This window comes from Mollisia scopiformis (genome assembly GCF_001500285.1).
Source record: "Mollisia scopiformis unplaced genomic scaffold LY89scaffold_27, whole genome shotgun sequence".
Lineage (NCBI taxonomy): Eukaryota > Fungi > Ascomycota > Leotiomycetes > Helotiales > Mollisiaceae > Mollisia > Mollisia scopiformis.
Window position 1 is genome coordinate 54142 of NW_017263607.1, and position 21578 is coordinate 75719.

The window sequence follows — 21578 nt, forward strand, 5'->3', positions numbered from 1 at the left end:
GACTTGATGACTTGATGACTTGATGACTTGATAAGGTGATCGGGCTTTGACAAAGAGATCAAAGCCTTCAAAGCTATAGCAAAATTCAATATCAATCTTCCCCCCACCCCTCGCCTCCCCTCCCCTCCCCTTCCCACACCCCGCTGCAATTCTAAAGCTTAAAGACTTCAAAAGAGCTTGACTCTAAAATACCGGTAAGAGCTCGACTATGATTTATTGCAAAAGTACGAAAAAACGTGACTCTTTTTTTTTTTTTAAAAAAACGTGACTTGCGATTGAATCATAATCAAACTCCTATAAGGTAGAGAAAATTGACACCCTCGGATGAACCTTTGACTTCATACCTCAGTCAAAGGCATAATTGTATCTTGCCACGACGGCAGTCCTTCGATTGTTGCAAGAGAGAGCATCCAAACCAATCATGTCACGAGCGAGCTTCATATTTGAATCGAGTGAAAGCCGCAATGTTTCGGAAAACTGGGCGAGAAAGCCCGTACCGCTTGTAAGCCTGAAGTCCTTGACCACAATGGAATTCTGCCCATCGTTATTCATTTTGATATTCTTTCGAGGAATTGACTGTCCTCGTTGTCCAACTGTAGAACGACGCTTGCGTATCTGTAATGGAGAGAGGTTCGGAGCGAACGTCGATGGCTGTGTGAAAGGAGTGATTGCCACCATATCTGCAAGGGTCCCAGAAGTTTGTGGAGTTAGAGGAGGAGGAGGAGGAGGAGGAGGAGGAGGAGAGAAGGTAATATCTTTCTTGCTGTCGAATCTCATAATGTCAAGCTTCTGTTGCTTCCATTTGTCCTTTACCATGGAAATATTATTTAAACTTTTTGATTAAATAACTAAATTATAAAACCTTTAACATCGAGGTTTCGAAGCAAAATTCGTTATACATAACCGCATTTTGCTTATTCGCCCTTCCATAGAGAAAACCATAGCTTCCATGCTCAACTAATGATACTATAGCACGAAACCGGCAATACCCGCCGCAACAAGAGCCAAAACACGAGCATCAGAATTCCGAAAACCATTACCGGACATGGTGAAGTTGGATAAAGTGACTCCGGGTGAATGTGCCGGCGGCATTGAGGCTCCCAATACTGTGCAAGTAGAGGTAGGCATATTCGGGAACGAAGGAGATGATGCTCCAAACCCGGGCCCAAAGGTTGAGATCAGCGGCGGCGAGTTTGTGTTGTTGATGGGTGGAGGCGAAAGTATCGATAGAATTGCCTTGGAAGATGATTGTGGTGTTGTGGTGTTTGATGCAACAACGGCAGATGGTGTTGCAAATACCGGGCTAGACGTTGTGCCGCTAGTTGGGTTCGAAGAGGATGAAAGTATTAGTATGGCTGCCCTTGTGCTCTTTGTAACCAGCAAGAACGGCGAAGAGATCGGAAGAATTGCTTGCATCGTTGAGGAGACAGATATCAGCTCGGAGCTGGATGGCAAAGAGGCAATCGAGAATTCGTAGATACTATATTGCCAACCACCACCACAAGTCTCAGTTGAATCGCCCGCACATGGCACGGTGCAATCATCATTAGCTGCCACGGCTGATGGTATAGCATCACCGCAGCCGCATCTGTATTTCTCATTAGTCGATGAAGTTATAACCAATCTCAATAGTGCTTACTGGTAACCATACTGAGTACCAAAATACTGATATCCGACACACATTGCGGCGCATGAATCGGTCGTTTGAGAATAATTGTTGTCGTAGAAGACTAGGAACATTCGAATGCCATCGACGTTGTTGGTGCCAATGAGGCCATCTCCGTCATTGTAACAGCCTAGGTAGGTATAGTCCGCTTCTCTTGACAAAAGGATATGATTAGCTTCGAGTATGGAAGCTGATATTCGCAATACTGATGAGACAATAGTGCCAAGTACGAGAGCGGAGTTGAACCTCGCCATTTTTAAAAATATTGTTAAAACAGATACAGGACTTATTACGTGTCTATACCGAGGGAGAGATGAACAACAAAACAGACCATAAGACAAGATCTGAAATTGGTGCTCCTGAAAATATCATTTAAACGTCTGGAATGCTAAAATCTCCCCAGCAACTGCGAGGAAAATGCAACAGCAGAACGTATTAATTTTTCCGACTTTATGTTCTACGATTGAAAATAAAGTAAAATATTTGAATAAAATAGAAAAGAATATTATCCAATTTCTTTAAAATTAAATATAATGCAAATATTTAATAAAGTTGAAAAAAAATTATATATATATAATATAAATGCATTATTTCTTGTTAACTTTTTATTGTTCATTCGATATTTGTATGCATTTTCTGACTGAAATCTTACTTTGAAGTACGGCATTATTAAACTTGGCATATGAAGTCTCTAGACTACTGCCGAATATCCCGAGATATCTAGCTAATTCCCGTGCTATCTCCAGATTTTATGTGCTCCATTCGTTCAAGGAAGTCTTCTACACTTTCCCTTGCTCCAGGATCTCCTCTTCCCAAATGTCGATGCGTGTTTGCCCCTGGACCAGAGTGTTCTACAGCTATCCTAGCTTGCTGAAATAAAACCATGCTAGATTGATACATCTCCTGAACCTTGTCATTTACACCGCTCCTTGCTATAATCCCTAGTAAATTCAGGAATGGCTCAAGAAGTTCAACATCGGCTTGCACCCAAGGATCTGATGGGTTAGAGATAGTATGTACAAGCAATGTTGTCGCGGCCGTAATGAAGATGTGGAGAGCAGTCCTGTGACAGTTATCTTTCTGGTCTCAATAATCGGTGTGGTGAAATCGAAGATGGCTGCGGACTTACCAGACACAAGCAAGCTTTCTTCGAGGAGTCACGCTAAATAACTTTAAGGCACTTCGGGCCTCCACAGGATACGTCACTCTAGCTGACATAATGTGTATTCTTACTTCCGATGATTGAATCTCATGATACCAAGGGATGAAGGGAAGGGATTCATGTATGACAGCCAAGGTCTTGAAATATAAAAGCTGGAGGTAAAGTGGATGGCGAGAGGCCTCCGAGGGTGATCCATCCAAGGCTAGACCAGTATAATCACGGAAAAGTTCGACAGGGACGCTTGTTCTCCACATTTGAAGTGTCGTTTCGAGCTCTTCAGCTGCCATCGCTCTCTCACTAGCAGACTGCTTCCCAGCCTTCACAGATAAGAGCCGTCTGTATATCTGGCCCTGAATGATGGCTAGTCTTGTTCGGAAGTAGAAAAGACTATGATGAATTCCTCCGGGTTGAACTGGACCGTAATCATTCTCGGAAGGTAGCTCAATGTCCATGTCTTCATCACCTTGAGTCGGTGGTTGCCTCGTTTGTAGGCTAATATCTTTGTCGAGAGAGTAAGCCACCCAAAAGACTCGTATACGTTCTGCACTTTCAATGGCACTCAGCACAGGAGACTGGTATTGCCTGTGTAACCCTAAGTTATGCGCTATTTTGATGGCTGATGAAGTCAATAAAGTGCTAGGCCTCTGATGTGGTATGGCCATCATCATCATTGCCATTCCCAGCAGTGCTTGCACAGATGCGAGGGTATAGTGTTTTGTCATGAGCTGATTAGTAGCAGCAAGGGCATTTTGAAAGTAGCCCCAAGCTTCAAGGTCTTCTTTGGAGTCTGGAACCGGCACGTCCCAGTATTGGTACGCAAGTGCGAGCACGACGTTCAGAGCTGCCCACCATCCTGGGTCACCGTTACTGCAGTCTAGACCGTATGCAGAGTCGAATTTCGACATGAAAGTATTTTGGTCGAAGATAGGATGCACAGCGTTGACTCCTTGAAAATAAATAGTGATGAGGTGTAAAGCCTTCTCTTTTGAAGGCAGCTCTTGAAAGATTGGTGTTCCCTTGCCAATCGAAGTGGTATCCCGACGAAAGTTTAGATTTGAAGTCCCGGAAAAGAGCACTAGCATGTTGTCAGCGACGAAAGCTACGTTGAGACTTGGAATACTTTGTTGGGATGGCGTAGTGATATTTGATGTTTGAGAAACAGGGGCAGATTCCTCGATCTCCGGAGGTTCAAAGCCTCCTAAGCTCTTACTGAAGGCATGGGAGGTTCTGTACGTGGGCTGGTATTCATGGAGACCCGTTATATCTTGGGCTTTTGGATTGGTGCCGGATGCTAAGTCTTCGGGGAGCTGCCGTCCCTCCAAGGGTAGTCTTAATTGGCCTTCCATCCATGCCAATCTCCTTTCTAGTTCCTCGACACGCCTATCCCTACATTCAATGAGCAAATTGTCGTCTGACCAGTCGCTTCCATCCTCAAATATTTACCTCGTCAATCGCCTTCGACTTCTGACCACACTCATCGGGGTGAAATGGCACGGAGTCTTGCTTTTGATACACTGTGCGCAAACATCTGAAAATGGTTCACAGCGAATCTTCTTTTTCCTACAAGTATCGCAAGCCTGCTTTTGTCAATTTGGCAGCGTATACTCTCGTGTCAGAGGGTACTGACTCTAGTAATGAGTCTCTTCACGCTCCCCTCGTTCCCCTCGTTCGAATCTAAGCGGAGCGAGTGCGACATCATGTTAAAAGTGGAGTGAGATTTCGCAATGAACGGAAGTCAGGTGTCTTTAGAGAAGTGCAGCGATATAACACAGTTAGAAAGGAGTAATTCAGTGACATTGAACAACATAGAATGTATGTAATTGCCGCCTTGAATTTCTCTACCTCGCCCATAACCGCTTACAGTAAGGATTGATTTCAAAGCACGTCACCTGATGCGATAACCGTACCTAGGTAGCCGCAGATCGCCAGATCGCCACGACCGATTACGAACAGCTTGAGGACAGTGGATAACCTTACCCCTGCCCTGCATGAATTGACTCCTTATCAATTGGCTAGCAGGATTTGCCATGCCAGGATGCGCTGAATCTACATTAATCTGCGCTTTCTCCTGCCAGCAATACGCATAGTTCGAGCTGCGAACAGCTCGTGAAATTCTTTTCGGATTCAAAAAGAAAATGAAGGTGACGGTTCATACATCCCCAGTGAATGGCCTCTAGACAAGTGAAAATGTATTGTGCTACGCGCCTTGGAGTCCGACGCATGCATCGTGGATTGCTAACGACGCGCCATTCCATAGCGGCACCGATGCCAGTCTCTATGCCAGAACATGTAATCAAAGCAGTCTTTTCTGCAAATGAGAGTGTGTCGGCCGGAATATTCAGTAAATGAGCAAAAAGAATCGTTCGAAGCAAAGGATCACATAGCACAGTTTTCGAGCTCTAATGGGAGAGAAACCTATGTTCAGACATGCGATAGAGTTGACTATATGGAACTGCTATATAATTTTGTATACGCTGAATAAATGCAATTATAAATCATCAAGTTATAAAACGCCGAGAATAAAAATTGTGCTTCTACGAGATCGCTGTTCCTGTGGATTATGAATATCACGGGCAGGATTGTCGCCGCTCCGAATCGCTTGACTAATGCCGCAATAATTTCACGGGCAGCATTGTCGCCGCCCCGAATTGTTTGACTAATGCCGCATTAGATATCTCTCTTAAATTTAAATAGTCATAGACATGTGCCTATATATCTATATACCAGACGAAAGGTTTGGTACTTGCACCCGAATACTCTGACTCTCTACACTCAGAATCATGTCCGGCACATCCCCAGTCATCCTTATCCTTGGAGCAGGACCAAATATCGGTCAGGCAGTTGCTCGGACTTTTGCTTCGAGAGGCTATAAGGTTGCCCTCGCTTCGCGATCATTAAAGGAGGCAGACAGCACGGATAATCAACTAAACATCAAGAGTGACTTCGCTAACTCCGACGATGTTGTCAACGCTTTTAAAAAGGTTAATAAAGTATTTGGTATCCCCAGTGTAGTCGTTTATAATGGTAAGCATTGATACCCGAGAACCCTTTTGAGTTCCTACTGAAAATTCGTAGTCAGCGCCTCGACGCTCACCCCACCTCAGGACCCCTTCGCCCTCCCACTGGCCGCTTTCAATGAAGACGTAGCAATCAATGTCACCAGTGCTTTTGTCGCCGCGCAACAAGCTACTTTGGGGTTTGCACAGCTTCCTGCTTCTGCTTCAAGGACATTCATCTACACGGGAAACATCTTGAACATTACCATCCTCCCGTCATTTCTCGACCAAGGCATGGGAAAGTCCGCCGGCGCACATATGGTTTGGGCTGCTTCAGCCGCATATAAAGACCGTGGATTCAAGTAAGCTATTTGCGCTTCACTTTCATTGCTCGTGAAAAAATAACCTATTATAGGTTTTATTATGGCGACGAACGGAAGGCAGATGGGACAGCTATATATAGGGTCAATGGAGATGCGCATGCGAAACTCTACTGGGAGCTTGCGGAGGAAAAGACCCATGGTCCATGGTTGCAGACATTTGTCAAGGGCGTGGGTTACACGAAGTTCGACAGTCAATATGCGTCTTCCAGCTAAGGCGTTGCTTGAGCGTCTAGCGTTGTATTGCAGGCTCATTAGCTGTGGCCCGTTTAAATTCACTGATTTCCGATTTCTTTGGTTTAAAGTATCTTTTCTTCATTTCTTATAACGTCATCAGTCTAACACCATACGAAAAAGATTATTCATGCAGATCTGAAAAGCCTCCATCAATGCTCGTCGCCCAAAGTACACACTTAAACAGGAACAGCCGTCAACACAACAGGGAAACACTTTGCATCGCTCGTCGTCTCCGTGGTTCCTTTCACCTTACTCAAGTCCAAATAGTAAACATCCAACGCAATTTCGCAAATCTGCAAAACATGATTACCATTATCCTCCTTCTTCGCCTTCATTTCCAACGTATCATCATCCACAAAAAAGTCGACATACACCCAGTCATTCTTCTCAATGTTGGCGGCAGTGTCTACCCATATCCATTCTGAAGTCTGTCCCGGATCTTGTTGCGCGTAGCGTGTTTTGTAATCAGTAGGGTGATGGGAGGAGGTCAGGGTCCAAAGTCCGGAGGACGGTACATTCTGTGGGTAGTAATCGTGGACTAGGATGCCGTATTGGTTGGGGGAGGTGGAGGAGTCGTCACTGATGAGGAAGTGTGGGTGTGCTGGCAAGACGGGAGAGGAGGCAGAGATCTTGAAGGTGGTGAGTTTGGTACGGAGTTGGAGAAGGTTTTCGATACTGGTTGTGATCGGAGAGGAAGCGGTGGGACTGATCAAAAGTGCCGAGGCACCAACGAGGACAGATGAAAGCTTCATGTTGACGATGATTGAGGTAGCAGTTGGAAGGTTGGGATGTGAAGATCTAGCTCGGATGTGGGCATTGCTTTTATACTGTGTAGTAGTCTAAGACATCGGGCTATCGCTCAGAAGTGGATGGAGTCGCATGTCTTTCCCATACTTTGGGCTGCAGTGACATGTCTTGGAATGCGCCAACGTCTGGCAGTGCCAGCCGCTCAATTCAGCCATAGCTTCAGGTGGAGAACAAGCAATTCCATTGTTGTAAAGTTGTCATTACATACCCATACTCAGTCTATGAGCTGATGACGTTGTCATTGCAATTCCTGAGTTCAGCGATTCAGTAAGCTAGAATTGGAAATTCAGATCTCTAGCCTCGACTCCATCTAACTCGCTCAATCTGCACTCTTCTGTGAAATACTGCTTGTAAAAGACATGATACATGGCTACGTGGCCAACAAAACAAATTCACAGACACTTGACGCATCGGTCCGTCCCATCAAATCACGGGCCTTGCCACGAGACGAGAACCAGGACTAAAAGCTGAAAAGCAGACCGCTTGTGTTCACATGATCGATTAAATCATTTTCGGTCCAGTTGTGGTCAAAGGACATCAAGTCAGTGGCGCGAACAACTCAGCATCCAGATTAAGAAAAAGTTTCCTACCTTCAAAATGGAACGCAGCTGAGGTGAGTTTCTGCAACGATTCATAAAAGTTTCCCCAAAACTAGACTGGGATGACTTCAACTCCTCGTGCTCCTGCACTTCATGTCTCTCTTCCTTTTTCCTATCTTCCTGATAACAACATCGCTTTGATCTCCAGGGTCGGATAGACGTACTTCGCAACGTTCTCGCGATGACCGGCCTAAGTCCAACCTGGACCCAACGCCTCCTCCAACTTGAAAGATCTAGACATCCCGATCGCAGTCATCAGGTCCTGCATCTGGATTGGAACCGGTCCACCCAAAGCAAACGCCACGGTGATCCGTTCTGCATCATCTTCCGCTCCCTCAAGAGTGGAGTTCCCAAAGAGCAGCATACAGCGACGCAAGTTCGGGAGGACGGCCAATGTTCGCGGTAGCTGAAGAACTCGGTTTGGGGAGGAGGGCATTTGTTGGTACGTTGGCCAGGCTGCACTAAAAATCGAGATACCAGGCATGCGAATGCTGCGAAGAACTGTGAGTATGGATGCGCCTTTTACTTGGAGTCCACAATGTGATATGGCGTCGTCGCAAAGAAGCTGCAACATGTATTCGCTCTAGAACGGACGTGAGCCTCGAAAATCAACAAAAACTGATAATAGAAATATCGAATCAGAACTTAGCACTGCCAAGATCGGAGTAGTATTCCTAAGGACTTCTCCAAAATTGCAAAGAGTTTTATAACATTATTTAATTATTTTAAGAATTCTTTGAATTACTTTGAATTGGGTATTATTTTCATTGTTTAATTAACATTACACATATTTGTAGCAATATTAGTAATTAATAAAGTACAGTAATTCAAGAAAGTATTCTCGATATACGTAATTTTTATTTCTCCGGATAAACGCAAATTGAACTCTCGGCTATTCGAGACCAACGAAAGGAACCCGCATTCTATCCAGCAATATCCCGGTCAAGTTTCTACCAACATATTAGTGCTTACGTGTGCCTCGCCGCAGACATGCTTGCCTTGACTGAATCAAGTCAATTAAAAAGACGTCTTTCACCAAGACTTGTGTTCAATTGACATTTTCTTGAAAAATAAATCATTTAGACTTCCAAATACCCCTCATCGTCTCGCTTTCCAACATGGGATCTTTAGATAAAGAACCTACTGTGGGACAATTCATGATCAGGTTGGTTGAGGCGGACACCAAAGATGATGACCCGTAAGTGAATTGGAGAGATCGAACAACGATGGTGATATCCTTTCAAAGTTGGGCAAGCTCAATGAGACAGCTCTCGGGAGCTCTACTTCATTCAAACTTCGGCGATATTGGGCCATAGCTCTCTCGCATAGCTGTAATGACATGCAGTAATATGGACTGACAATGCACCAGGTGGCAACGCAACTATTTTGCCCCTCCACAAAACATGAAGCTCGTCCCGAGGAGCTACCCTCTCATCGATGTCCGACCTCTCATTTCTGAGTCCAGATACGACCCTGTCGACCACCTCCGCACCCACGGTTTTGGTGTGGTCAGAAGCCCCTCGTCGTTCTTGGCTCAACACAAGAAAGAGGAACTCACCGATGACAATCTCCGAACCGGGTACCATCCAGAGGTGACGGAGTTGATTAAAAAGACCCTGGGTGCCAAGCATGTCTACATTGGCAACAGTGTTTTGCGCCAGGGGAAGGAGGTTCAAGAGGAGTTCAAACCGCCTGTGGGTCCGTTGCCAACCCCAAACCAGCGAAAGGATCCAGCCGTTGGGGAGCTAAAGGGGGCGGCTGACTTTAGGAAAGGAGCTGCATTTGCTGCTGCAAAACCCATTCGCGCGCCACATATGGACCACACAGTGAGTCTCGAGTTCTCACAGAGGGAATTCCAATTCCTTGTTGTCCGTTTGTTCTATATAACCTTCTTAGACATGTCCGTTCACTCCGGAAAGCACGAAAGAGGTATGCTAATTTTGAGATTCTGCTCAAAGCCTCTAGGTGCTAGGCAATATATTCGTTGGGATAAGGAATTGGTGAAACACATTGCTGTGGACAGTGGCATCATCGCCGCTGAAGACAACATCGTTGAGGGCCAGCATTTCCCAGCTGATAGCGAAGAAGCAAATGCTCTTCTTGAAGAGCGCTATAATCTGAACGGTCTTGGTCCACGCTATGCGGCGTTCAGCATCTGGAGACCACTTGCTAAAGTGGGACGGGATCCAATCGCTCTCTGTCAGAGAGGCGACGAAGGCGTCTTTGCAGAAGAATACGTGCACAGGCCGTACTTGAATAAGATTCCGGGTGCAGAGGAGTTAGGTGGCGACTATCTGAGGGAGTATGCAATGTTGGGCGTGCAGAGCGAGAAGCCGAAGAGTGAGAAGCACACGGCTGGACTGAAGTGGTATTATGTGTCTCAGCAGCAGCCTGATGAGGTGCTGTTCATCAAGTTGTTTGATAGTGCGGCCTTGCGGGGTGGACATGCAGGGGCACCATACCACGCATCTCCTGAGATCGGGGATTTGGAGGGTGCAAATGCGCGAGAGAGTTTGGAGTTGAGAGTTTTTGTTTTCTGGTGATGGAGACAGATGGTAAGTACTGCTGGTTCTAGCACAATAGGATATCTTGGCACTTTCATCTGGCATTACAACGAAAACAGGATCTGTTTGGCGATGAGCATCAAACCACCTCACTGGCTATAATGTATGCCCCGATCATATGATAGTTTAACAGAAATATGGAGATATCTTGCTTCAATTTAGAGAGAGTGCGTGAACAAGATCTCAAGTCTGTCGGTAGTTGGTTGCTTTAAAGTAGTGTAAGTTTTGTCCTCTCCAAGTTAAAATAAAACCATTGACAGACGAAATTTTTCAGTAACGTATGATGAAGAGAGTACATTACACTTATCATGGCCCACTTAATGTCTGCCAGCTCGGTACTGCCAGGACCCCCAATGCGTCGGCGGCCCACAAAATAGTAGAGTGGGATGATTAGCGATACTTGAATTTCCAATGGACAGACAAGCATGTCCATTTCTTATTCCTTTGCAATCATCATCTTCCATTTTCCCTCCGCCAGTCAAGCTGTTATTATCTTCGAAAATAAAATTATGCCGCTCGCATCTGGTCAGTTCCTACCACTCTGAAGTAGTATTTATACTAAAGTCTATCAATTAAGTGGATGCAACCCGAGGTGCAAAGCTCTATGTTGAGCAATGCGAACACTGCCATACCATAGAGAAAGGCGGGAAGCATGTCTTCGGACCAAACTTGTACTCCATCTTTGGACAAGTTTCAGGCCAGATTCCTGGCAGCAAAGCAAGTCAAGCATACAAGGACAAGGCTATCAAGTGGACTCTCGGAAGTATGGTAAGTGAAACGCCGTTCTCATTGAGAACATTACAAGACAGAACAATGTTCAGAAGTGAAAATTAGTTTGCCTATCTTGAAGATACAAAGACGCCATTTCCGGGATCGAAGAAACCGTACAAAGGGTTCCGAGTGAGCAAGACCGGAAGGATATTATTGCGTGGATTTCCTTATTCCTGTCCTTGACTTCCATCATTGGATCGAAACTGATGCGGATGCAGGTATCTTGAGACCCAGAAGGATAAACCCAAATGGTTTGAGATCTTTTAGGGTATCGGATTTTTTAGCTTACGATGCGAGTTGGATAGAAGATAGGATTGTTCTAGACTTCGTAGGATAATATCAACAGGCTGAAGTCATAGTTATAAATTAAAATTTGAAGGCTAAGGTGATGTCAAAACGAGCTAAAGTACGACGCAGACTTCCTTTTCATCTCCAAGATTCCGCTTTCCAACTTATATTGTCCCATAAGCTCCGCAAGCAATATTATCTTATGTCCCATTTTTTATAGTAAGCAATACATCTCGTAGTCTACAATACATTTTCCAGCATCACATTCAAGTTCCTGAATTTGAAATCACTCGATAGACTCTGTCAGAAACCCGGACTTAACATTTGTGCAGAACTGGAAAGAACCGAAAAGTACAGATTGAATTACATCCTACAATACCACGAAGGCACTTGGAAAATACTCAGATATTGCTCAGCCTAGTGAGTAATATCAAGGCTTCTAGCTAAAGTGGACGAGTCGTCTGGTGAAGCACTAGATCCACTCGGGTTTACCACATGTAGTAGATCATTGGAGTCTGAACTGCTACAGAAGCTTGCCGGTATGCTGCAGGACATCAGTCTCTCTGGCATGGGAAATGACATCTGTTTACTTTGTGAAGTTTTTGAAAGAACGCAGTTGGATTAGATTTGAGCGCCTCCATCTGTCTTAGAATTAGTATGTGGACGCATCAGGAGTTGAAGGATTGTTTACCAATCTGCACACTAGTCCCGGTAGCAAAATCAGCCTTCGCAAGGTATAGGTAGGCTTCCGCAATGTGATGAGGCTCGGCGACAAATCCCACAGGAAGATGGGTATTTTCAAATTGTTCCTTCTGCTCCTGTTCGCTTTTGCCTAATTTACTCCACAGCTCACTCTTCACCAGCCCTGGTCTAATATAGATAAATCAGTAAATCCTTCTGACAGAGATCTGGAGGCTGAGGGGTTTATTCGAAAAGTTGAGAAAAATTTTCTTTGAAGAGAGACTCCAGAAGAGAATTCCAAAATTCTCAGCTTTTAGGACGGATACAAAACAAGGGCAAAATTTGACGTACACAACAACATTAACTCTGATCTTCTTTTCAGCCAAATCTGCAGCAAGGCCTTTGGTCAATACGATGACACCGGCGTTCAACGCACCACCTGTCGCGGCTCCTTTTCCTGGCCTGTACGCTGCTGCTCCGGACGTGAGCGTCAAAGAACCCCCAGGTTTGATCAGATCAAACTTCTTCGCAGCTAGAACAAGAAAATTAAAAACTTTGACATCAAGCTTCAGCAAGAGCATCTACATACTTTTACCAATTACGACAGCACCCCAGAATTTCACACCAAACAGATGTTTCGCTTGGTCGAGATCCAGTTCCTCAAGCTTTCCTCGAATGATGAGATCAACACCTGAGAAGACCAAATGATCGATCGGAGCAAGGCCTTTCAGCACTTCAACGAATTCATCTTCCTTACGGACATCGCCAACTACACCTGCCACATTAGGAGATTCGAGTCTCTTCACAGCATTGTTGACGCGGTCCTCGTTGGATGAGATGACTGTGACGATGGCACCAGCGTCGAGGAATGCCTGCGCAGCTCCGAAGCCGATCCTGACACAATTTTCAGATTGGGGATCATTCTGAAGAGCTGGGTATCTTACCCCGAAGTGCCACCAACAACTACGATCTTCTTGTTCACAAGTTTCTCTGCTGATTTGACCATTGCGCATGTATTCAACAAGGATGTGTTTCGTTTTGATTCTTGGTTACTGTAATCGGAAGCGATCCAGTATCGTGAAATTCTATGCTCGAGCGAGAAGTTACATAACAAATCCTACTCAATATATAAACCACGAAAGTGGCGCGTTATGCGACTATTACGAATTGAAAGAAGTTGAGGGGAGAGGAAATAGCACCTATGGCGGAGATATATGGCAACTGGTCATGACAAATGCAATTGGAACGTAAATCACACCATAGCACGCCTCTCCGGCGGTGTACTGTTGATGGCTGTGTTTTAAATTAAGTGATTTTGATATTGATTTCGTCATCGTAGAGCTGAGTATCAAAAGTGGGGGGACCATCAACCTCAATCTGGCCGAGTAAAACGCTGATCGACAATTGGTACATCTCACAAAGCACTTTATTGGCTTTGTCTTGTGTGGTCTGTCAGGGCTCAAACTGAGCTCCTTCCAGTTCTCCAATTGCAATGTGTGCATCTTTACTGTAGGTATTGAGTGCCTTGCTCATTGTGCAAGATAGCTACCAGACATCCTTGGGAGAACAGACCTGGCCTCGAAAGGAACTTGCTAAACCAGAAATGCGTCTTCGAATTTTGAACGATGCTGAACTCTTCATTTGTCTAGTGTTTATCTATTTTAAGTACTTCGAATGACTATGCTTGCCGAGACATATTGCCTGCGCACGGGAAGTACGATTCCACTTGGATCGGGGATGAGAAGATTCCGAGAGTTCGTCGCAGTTTTGTACTTTACTATCAGGAGTTGAGGGATCTGTTATCGCGTGGCAGTCCTGCATCCGATGGGAAAGCAAACAACCACCTCTAAACCCAGCCCCTAGACGCTTAAGCGAAGGAAATGATTCTCTGGGCAACCACATAAATGAATACACATTTGCTAAGGATTTGAAACGAATAGAGTTGTGCACAGAGTTAAACAGGTATTGTTACAAGCAGCCTGGACTTGAAAAGCTATGTACAACACCTTTTCAAATCAAGGAAAGAACCAACCACCATTCTCCTGGCCCGGGACATACAAAGAGTCACGTCTCATACCAGCATCCTTGACGCCCTGAAGCATGAGGTCCAGTCTCCGGAAGTCAAGAGGCTTCAATGCCCAACCATCGAACCTGATGTACCAAGTATCAGTATGTGCTTACTTTATGGTAATTCGAGGAAAAGACATACCCGCTCTGGATATATTCGAACCTGCTGTCATTGTCTATCTCGGATGCAACGGCAATAATGGGCACTCTCTGCTTAGGAGATTGTACTTCACGGCCGTCAGACGGCGGTCGAAGCTGTGATTCTTTCTCCCAGAACCGAATCATTCGAGCACTCAATGCACCATCTACCAATGGCATCTACTACTCGTCATTTCGCACTCTTAGCCACAGACCCACATAATGAAATGGTCATACCTTCATATCCATCAGGATCACATCGATCTTTGTAGCGCTATTAGAGCTTGTCACAAACCTATCATGTGCTTCTTGACCATCGGAAGCAGTGACTACCGTATAGCCAAGTTGCGAAAGTTTCTTTTCCAACATTCTCTGGCTCACGAAGTTGTCCTCGGCGACCAGTACATGCATACTAGCGAATGAGACCCTACTGTTTTGATCCAAATCTGGCATCGACGAAGGTTCGCTCTTTGGACGGTAGAGGCTTGGTGGTGCTTGATCTCGCATTTCGGCCTCTACAACGTGTCCGTTCTCTCTAAGTCGAAAAGTTCCCCCACGTGAGGACAGCGAATCTCCATTCGGGGTAGGCACCATTGCTTCTAGCTGCTTCATGTTCCGATTAGATTTGGGTGATCTTAAGGATGGTGGCGAGTGACTTGGGGGCAAGGGAAATTTGGATGTGGAATTGGACGATGATTGCGAGAACAAGTTTCGAAGTTTCCGAGGGACAATCGCTTCGGGGGATGGTGCGTTCTCGAATGGGAGTTCCAAGGTGAAGATTGTCCCTTTCCCTGGCTCACTTGTCACGCGTATTTGACCATCGATATTTCGAACATATCGGGCGATAATGGCCAAGCCAGAGTCTTTCCCCTTCTTTGTCCCGTTCGAGGTGAGAGTGGCATCATCTGTGGCGAAAAGCCAGTCGTCGCCATCTTGAGCTTGCTCAAATTCCTGGAAGGTATCCTAGACTGCGTAAGTAGGTGCCAAAGGAATATACCAGTGATTGACATACATCCAGTTCTGTCTCTGACATTCCAGGGCCTGCATCCTGTACAGTAATGCTGACAATCGAAATAGTATCTTTTGTGCGTATAGTGTTGATCTCAACCACAGCACTCGTAGATTGTCTGAAGGCGTTACTGGTGAGATAGGCAAGCACTTGTTTAAACCGGTCTCCATCTCCTTTGACCATCGTTGGCAATTGGTCTTGGATAGCTATGCCCAATTCCAAAGATTTCCGTTGAGCCTCCTTCTGTAGAGCTTTCATGACCCTTGACACTAATAATTATGTTAGTAGTGAGGTCTAATTCGCGGTGTGTAACAAACCTGTTAGGTTGAGATTGAACGTCTTGTCGCCAACTTTTTGAGCTGAAGTGTCATCAACTTTTGTAAGTCTCAATAGATCCTCCATAACGTGTACCAAAGAGTTTGAAGCTTCTTGAGCTCTTCCCAGAATCTGGCGCGTTCTGTTGTCGGTAGTATTCTCTATTGCTAATTCTATGTAGTTGTTGACAGCATTGATCGGAGTACGGACTATCACTTGTCAGAACAAACCTTTCCTGTAAAATAATCCCTATACGCAGCGTAAATGGAAGGAAGTTAAACTCACGTTCTCGAGATGAGTTGCGAATCGATGAGATTTTCTCGCCCTGATTTGACACTCCCTTTTGCCGCCAAATTTCGATGAGCCTGCTGTACAACAAGCTCAGGACCCAGCCAATATCGACTGCAGTGATCTTGTGAGTTTCCATATTCGTAGAGAGACAGCAGTCACTTACGTTGATCATCTGTCCATTCTTTGCTCGAACCCTCGATAGTTTCGACCCAACGTTTGAAGCTGGTCCGAGGTTCAAGATACTCGCCAACTGCCTTCTTATCGTTTGCATGAGGATTCCTACCAACTCTTAGCTTTTCGGTGTTCATTGGAATTGACTGCATGCTTTCACGAGTCTTACAACTTACCCTGCCCATTTGACATGTTTGAGTTGACTTTTTCGGAAGAATACAAGGAAATCATTAGCCCCTCCACTATTCAATGGGATCAACAGAAATCCAGCAATGGTACTGATCCCAGCAGAGAGACCGACCCCTGGAAAGTCGGCGTTGATGTTTTGCGAAGCGCGGATCTCGGTGAATTGTTGGGATTGAAGATAGGACATTATTGCTATGGCCTCAGGATATGGGTCCAATCGTCCAATTGCTCTTGCTTCATCATCAATGCTCAACAGAGCAAAGTCTGCATCGACAAGTTTGAGCAAGTCTGCCGAGGATGTTGCAAGTAAGCCAGCAGGGTTCTTAGCGGTAGGAATTGCGGAAGGAGGAGGTCTGCGAGCTTCTATGCGCTGTTGCATAGAAAGCTGTTGAATATTGACTGCAGCGCAGTCTCCCTGTGGAAATGAGATATCAGCACTATTGAATCAAACGCATGAAGATCAATCAGTCTACGCGACGTAGAAAGAAGTACTGCAATACAAGATTTCGTTTTCGTTTCTTATGCTGTAACTAACTTACAATATTTCGGCAAAGCTCTCTGATCGGAAGCGACACACGTATCCCATCTTCACCATAGCCACTATTGGTAAGTTAGAATAGCTTTCAATAATCGCATTGAGAGCCGAGAAGGAATTGTATCAGCCGAAACCCACCCCCCCCTCTCTCTCTCTCTCTCTCGCAGGCTGGGCTCTGCTTCTCTTGAGTGAATCACGAGAAGTGCGGCACATATGATGGAAAAGAAGTAAAGACTCACTGGCAGGCAATAAGTCCCCACAAGTCGCCCCCGATGACAATGGATATTGACTATCGAGATATCACAGTCAGTTTTACTATAAAATCGAAGAGTGCCTGAGAGTTTCACTCCCAAACAGCCTCAAATCTAGGAACGGTTTGACTTGCCATTGTAGATCTAACACCTATGAGAATCTCGGAGTCAGTGAACCTCTTCTGTATTTTTCAGGAGAAGATGCATATGTCTTAAAGGAGCATGTAAAGTACCAATTCCGGAGTATGACTCGCAGAACAACAAGAAATGCGAAGTTATCATGCGAAAATTCGAGACTTACCCATGTTGGCAAGGTATTTGTTATGAATTGGAGACATCGCACGCAAATACGCATGGGTCAAATCAAGAGGACGCTCAAAATCAGACTCGTGTCGGCACACCTACGGCCAGTGTCAGTCAGTATGCCACCGGGACCAACGCTGGATGAGCCGTACCAGTCGAGCTGTATCTGCGTCCCTGTCATGAAGGATACGGATACGATTGATCTTGTATAATTCTCGTGCCTGCTTGGGAATATCTGAAGCTGGATAGTGTAGCCCTTTGCAAAGTTAGTTCGATCCATATCATAGAGTTTCTTTGACTTGCCTCGAAAAATGTCCGTACTCGCTTGAGGGTTGAGAAGCTCAGCGTCAACACATCCGTTCTTCTGCGAATCAAAACGGTAAAGCATCACTCGATGGAAGCCTGTCAACTCTGAAATTACGCCCACGACAACCTCCTCGACCGCTAGCACGGTGTTACAGTCGGTGATTTGTTTCTGAGCCTGAGCGAGAGCGTTGAACAGATCGAGTGATGAGAACTCTTTGTGCTTCCTCTGCCGTGCTATTTGGAGGACGGGCAGAGGTTTGCTTGCGCTGGTGGTGCTTGTTTTCAGATCCTCTGCAGAGGTCGCACCGAGTGATTGTACAGGAAGATCAGGAAGATTCTTGGCTGCTCTGAGATCCTTCAAGTAGAAGGCGTCGACATACTCCTCGAACTCACAGACCACCATTTTCTCAGGTTGTGGTGCCACGTGTAGAGCACACCAGAGGCGAGTTTCAGGCTCGTATGGGAAGGTGAGAGATATCTGAAAGACATCTAATCGAGTCTCTTTCTTGTTTGCATCTGCATATGTGAGGGCTTGTTCGATGCGCGCAACCATTTCATCGCGGACATCGTCCTTCAGGACATCCAGAAAAGAGCCCAATGCGAAGAGCTGTTCTGGACCATAACCAATAATCTTCCGCGTGTTCTCACTTGCGATTCTTACTTCGAGCTTTCCCTCGTTATTGTATTTCATACCCAGCAGTGCACCAAAGTTTTGGATCGCTCCTGGTATCTGCATTGATAATCTCGGAGTTAGTGAATCTCTTTTGCATATTTTGGGTGTAAATGCATGATTGCCTTTAGGGCACCGATTCCTAGAGTAGGACTCCCGAGACATCAAGAAATATGACTTTCAGACTTACGTGGATAGGCTCGTCTTCGCATACTCGGTACGACGCCTTTTCTTTGTTGTTGTCAAGAAGTACTTGAGGAGGACCTGATCTTGGAGCAAAGTATTGAGCCCTTTGCGAGACCTTTCGGTGCTCTCCCCCATCATTAGTATTGGTTATACTCTTGGACATTCGAGAGCTCTCGTTATCGCCCCCCTTGCTGGACACTTGTGGATCTGAGGCGCGTGTATGCGCAGACTCTTTTGAGGTGCGTGTATGTATAGACTCTGCGTCGTCATGCTTCTGGGGGCACTTTTTAGTGTTTGTCTTCCTTCGTACTGAGCGTCAACTTACAGCGCCATGCTGTCCATTTGTGGCAAGCCAAGGGATTTGCTCTGTATTGCCGCGCACATTACGGATTGGAAACACTCGCTCGCCTATGTGATCAAGGGGAGGCAAGAGTGAGCTCGGCAGCGAAGTCGGAAGTACTCGTTCTTGGTCTTGATCAGATGCTTTCTGAGAGTGATTCTTCCGACTTAAAAGCGATCGCATGGCTACGCGCATTTGAGTTGTCTTTGAAATTGGGAAGGTGTTAGTTATTGGGCATTCTGATTCCGAAAGTAAAATTGAAGAGTAAACTCGTGGTGAACGGAGATGAGAAGCAGAAGATAATAAAAGACCAAGTGATGGAGTGGTCCCTAAAGTCTCGATGATCTCTTACCATCCAGCAATGTCATGCCTTGTCAACGAGCACAAGCTGGAGAGGGGCCAGACGAAGAGGTTCCATCAAGTCTGGCTGTCTCTCACAAGCCCAGCCAGTCGGCTCTTGGCCTCGAGCCGGCTCTACTTCGTATGCAGTGAGATGGGGTCACAATGGTCGCGGTCGATCAGTGATCAATCGACGGCTTGTGGATTGTCAGACGAGTTGGTGGACTGCAACGACTCGCGGTTTGATAAAAAATACAGCGAGTTTTCGATATTGTTCTACCATCGAGTACTGGATGGTGTTGGCGTCTCGAAGGGCATAGCTAGACATTACTGTTGTTAGTCAATAGACTACCCTAGGGAAAGCAGCCGGGGGGTTGTATGATGGGATGAACGGGTCAGGTTCGGGAGGGGAGGATGGCGCAGAATAAGGTTGAGGCTAGAACCGCCACGGCCAGCTTGCATGTGCTGTCCCTTACTGGTGCCCTTACTGCAGGTACAGTATCGCTCCACAATCTGGGCAGACGAAGCACAGACCTGACAAAGTGTGAAGAATGAATGCTTAGGAGCACAGCACGCAATTTGGTTCTCTGTCGTGCACAAACACAGTTTCCCCATTCGGAGTATGCGACTTCCACAGGACGATCTGCGACGTCAGAATAAACTTCGTGGCTGCATAAATAATGAACATCCGAACGATAATGCATGCGCATTTGGACTTCGAAGCTGCTAACGAAAAAAAAAGAAAGGGTTAGCTCGACTGAACAAAATAGAAACGTTGTGATGTCACAGCGATGACAATTATTAACTTGTAGTTATCTCTCCCGGCACTCGGGTAAGGATCCGCTTGTACACCATCATCAGCGTTCCGTTTGACCACTACCTTCGTACTATTTTCTCGGCTCAACTATGTACCACCAATTCTCACTGGGGTTCGGGAGGTGATCTAGCGTATTAGCTTCATACAGGAGAGGTAAGGGATCGACGAGTGTGAGCATCTTTTCGTCAGCTAATACTCGTAATTGTGTTTAGGTTACTATCAGCAGCGGTTTTGGAGTGCTTCTTCAATTTCCGCATTGTACGCGACTGATGATCAACTGTGCTACCGAAAAGTTTGGAAGATTTTTTTTACTCTCTCTTGCCGTTAAACATCGTTTGGATAGGTGTTGTGAATCTCAGGCTCGGGTTGTGGTAGAGAAAGCTTCAGGCTGTTGAGCTCTCGCTTAAACCCCTATCAAGGAAGACTACTGTACAGTGCCTAAACCCCGCAATCATATTGTAACGGTCAACTAAAGTCAACAATCTGCAGGTCATACCAACGGCCATGGGGGACCTATCTCACTTACAGCACCCATCAAACGAGAGGAGGTTTTGCAAGAACATGATAGGGGAAGTTTGTCACCGGATGTCGCAAACGGTTCCGCACTGGCGTGCTAACCAACCCATCTGAAAAGTGTCGATTCAATATTGATCTTGTACCGAAACCTTGTGCTCGGTCTGTATTTTGAGTTCGATATCTCGAGATGATCCCCGAATCTCGATCGAGACTGGATAAACATACTTTTTGGTATGCAGAAGCGTCTGCATAGATCCAAGAGTAATCATGGTCGTAAATAGTGTGCATGCTAGCTGAATCTGCATAACAGCCCAATCTCGCTCGGACTGCCAGTGGATAGTGTCAAATATATCAAAAGTTCCTTCTCTTCTTCTCAATGGCCCAATGATCAGCTTCTATATCCTTGGGACTCGGGACAACAATCATGTGTCCACACGGTTTCGCTTATCTTGAATCTGTGAAAGGGATCATCGTTTCAAGCTGCAGGCTTGTTCTCGCTAAATTCTCAGGGGGAAAGCTCTCATTTGGCCGCGCACAAGAACAAAAATTTAGAGGCACGGGAGTAGGAATATGAGAACGAATCTTCGCCTTGTATCCCATTCAGAAATCAAGTTGAGATGTCGAGATACCCTTCGAATCGATGTCTGAAAGTCACTCTCTATGACTATCCACGTGTACCTAGGCAATCTTTGAGTTTTGGGGTCATTTCAGCATGAGCCCTGTGAAAGTGTAGACAGTGTCTCTCGCGATGCTCTGAATGCTGACAAAAGAGGCTTGTGGCCAGCAGAGGACGTGAGACGATCGTGATACTTCACACGTCCTGCTTCTCTCCTTGTCAATCGCGACGACACCTAAGCTTGCACTTGCGAGAAGGCCACGAGTAAAGCTGCTCAACTTCGGGAAAAACCACAAGCGATTGAGATCAAAGAGCTGTGGGTAAAGTGGGTGAGGAAATTTCAAGCTCGCAGATAAGGGAAAAGTAGTTCT

The 21578-nt window shown here is 45.7% G+C and overlaps 9 protein-coding genes across 9 annotated transcripts; 3 read left to right on the top strand and 6 right to left on the bottom strand.

Moving 5' to 3' along the window:
- Nucleotides 1-345: 345 nt before the first annotated feature.
- LY89DRAFT_740313 (uncharacterized protein) lies at nucleotides 346-777 on the bottom strand (the record flags this gene model as incomplete). The annotated part of the gene is made up of 1 exon (XM_018220575.1): nucleotides 346-777. The coding sequence occupies one exon, from the start codon at nucleotides 775-777 to the stop codon at nucleotides 346-348; it is 432 nt and encodes a 143-aa protein (XP_018064249.1).
- A 142-nt stretch (nucleotides 778-919) lies between these two features.
- Nucleotides 920-2189, bottom strand: LY89DRAFT_265766 (WSC-domain-containing protein). Its single transcript, XM_018206306.1, has 2 exons — nucleotides 1640-2189; nucleotides 920-1588 (listed from the first exon to the last, which is right to left on the bottom strand). Exons 1-2 carry the CDS (start codon nucleotides 1918-1920, stop codon nucleotides 967-969), a joined length of 903 nt encoding a protein of 300 aa, XP_018064250.1. The 5' UTR covers nucleotides 1921-2189; the 3' UTR covers nucleotides 920-966.
- A 197-nt stretch (nucleotides 2190-2386) lies between these two features.
- On the bottom strand, nucleotides 2387-4408 carry LY89DRAFT_596886 (uncharacterized protein; the record flags this gene model as incomplete). Its single annotated transcript, XM_018209947.1, has 4 exons — nucleotides 2387-2729; nucleotides 2796-3825; nucleotides 3949-4214; nucleotides 4272-4408. Coding segments are annotated over 4 exons (1776 nt in total), but the record flags the coding sequence as incomplete, so codon positions are not given.
- Nucleotides 4409-5608: 1200 nt separating this feature from the next.
- Nucleotides 5609-6420, top strand: LY89DRAFT_700971 (putative short chain type dehydrogenase; the record flags this gene model as incomplete). The annotated part of the gene is made up of 3 exons (XM_018217158.1): nucleotides 5609-5852; nucleotides 5904-6186; nucleotides 6240-6420. The coding sequence occupies 3 exons, from the start codon at nucleotides 5609-5611 to the stop codon at nucleotides 6418-6420; spliced, it is 708 nt and encodes a 235-aa protein (XP_018064252.1).
- A 197-nt stretch (nucleotides 6421-6617) lies between these two features.
- Nucleotides 6618-7193, bottom strand: LY89DRAFT_740317 (uncharacterized protein; the record flags this gene model as incomplete). Its single annotated transcript, XM_018220576.1, has 1 exon — nucleotides 6618-7193. One exon carries the CDS (start codon nucleotides 7191-7193, stop codon nucleotides 6618-6620), a length of 576 nt encoding a protein of 191 aa, XP_018064253.1.
- Nucleotides 7194-8870: 1677 nt separating this feature from the next.
- On the top strand, nucleotides 8871-10554 carry LY89DRAFT_723764 (uncharacterized protein). Its single transcript, XM_018218845.1, has 4 exons — nucleotides 8871-9045; nucleotides 9217-9673; nucleotides 9744-9776; nucleotides 9806-10554. Exons 1-4 carry the CDS (start codon nucleotides 8966-8968, stop codon nucleotides 10388-10390), a joined length of 1155 nt encoding a protein of 384 aa, XP_018064254.1. The 5' UTR covers nucleotides 8871-8965; the 3' UTR covers nucleotides 10391-10554.
- Nucleotides 10555-10843: 289 nt separating this feature from the next.
- Nucleotides 10844-11587, top strand: LY89DRAFT_689803 (mitochondrial cytochrome C). Its single transcript, XM_018215976.1, has 4 exons — nucleotides 10844-10936; nucleotides 10989-11179; nucleotides 11246-11311; nucleotides 11401-11587. Exons 1-4 carry the CDS (start codon nucleotides 10921-10923, stop codon nucleotides 11407-11409), a joined length of 282 nt encoding a protein of 93 aa, XP_018064255.1. The 5' UTR covers nucleotides 10844-10920; the 3' UTR covers nucleotides 11410-11587.
- A 504-nt stretch (nucleotides 11588-12091) lies between these two features.
- On the bottom strand, nucleotides 12092-13157 carry LY89DRAFT_700973 (short-chain dehydrogenase/reductase SDR; the record flags this gene model as incomplete). The annotated part of the gene is made up of 5 exons (XM_018217159.1): nucleotides 12092-12111; nucleotides 12162-12340; nucleotides 12503-12683; nucleotides 12741-13045; nucleotides 13096-13157. 5 exons carry the CDS (start codon nucleotides 13155-13157, stop codon nucleotides 12092-12094), a joined length of 747 nt encoding a protein of 248 aa, XP_018064256.1.
- A 1009-nt stretch (nucleotides 13158-14166) lies between these two features.
- Nucleotides 14167-18770, bottom strand: LY89DRAFT_760652 (uncharacterized protein; the record flags this gene model as incomplete). Its single annotated transcript, XM_018221511.1, has 14 exons — nucleotides 18584-18770; nucleotides 17614-18453; nucleotides 17416-17515; nucleotides 17292-17296; nucleotides 17103-17152; nucleotides 16868-16928; nucleotides 16319-16743; nucleotides 16135-16250; nucleotides 15966-16082; nucleotides 15683-15889; nucleotides 15369-15634; nucleotides 14594-15319; nucleotides 14361-14536; nucleotides 14167-14302 (listed from the first exon to the last, which is right to left on the bottom strand). Exons 1-14 carry the CDS (start codon nucleotides 18740-18742, stop codon nucleotides 14167-14169), a joined length of 3384 nt encoding a protein of 1127 aa, XP_018064257.1. The 5' UTR covers nucleotides 18743-18770.
- Between the last annotated feature and the right edge of the window lie 2808 nt (nucleotides 18771-21578).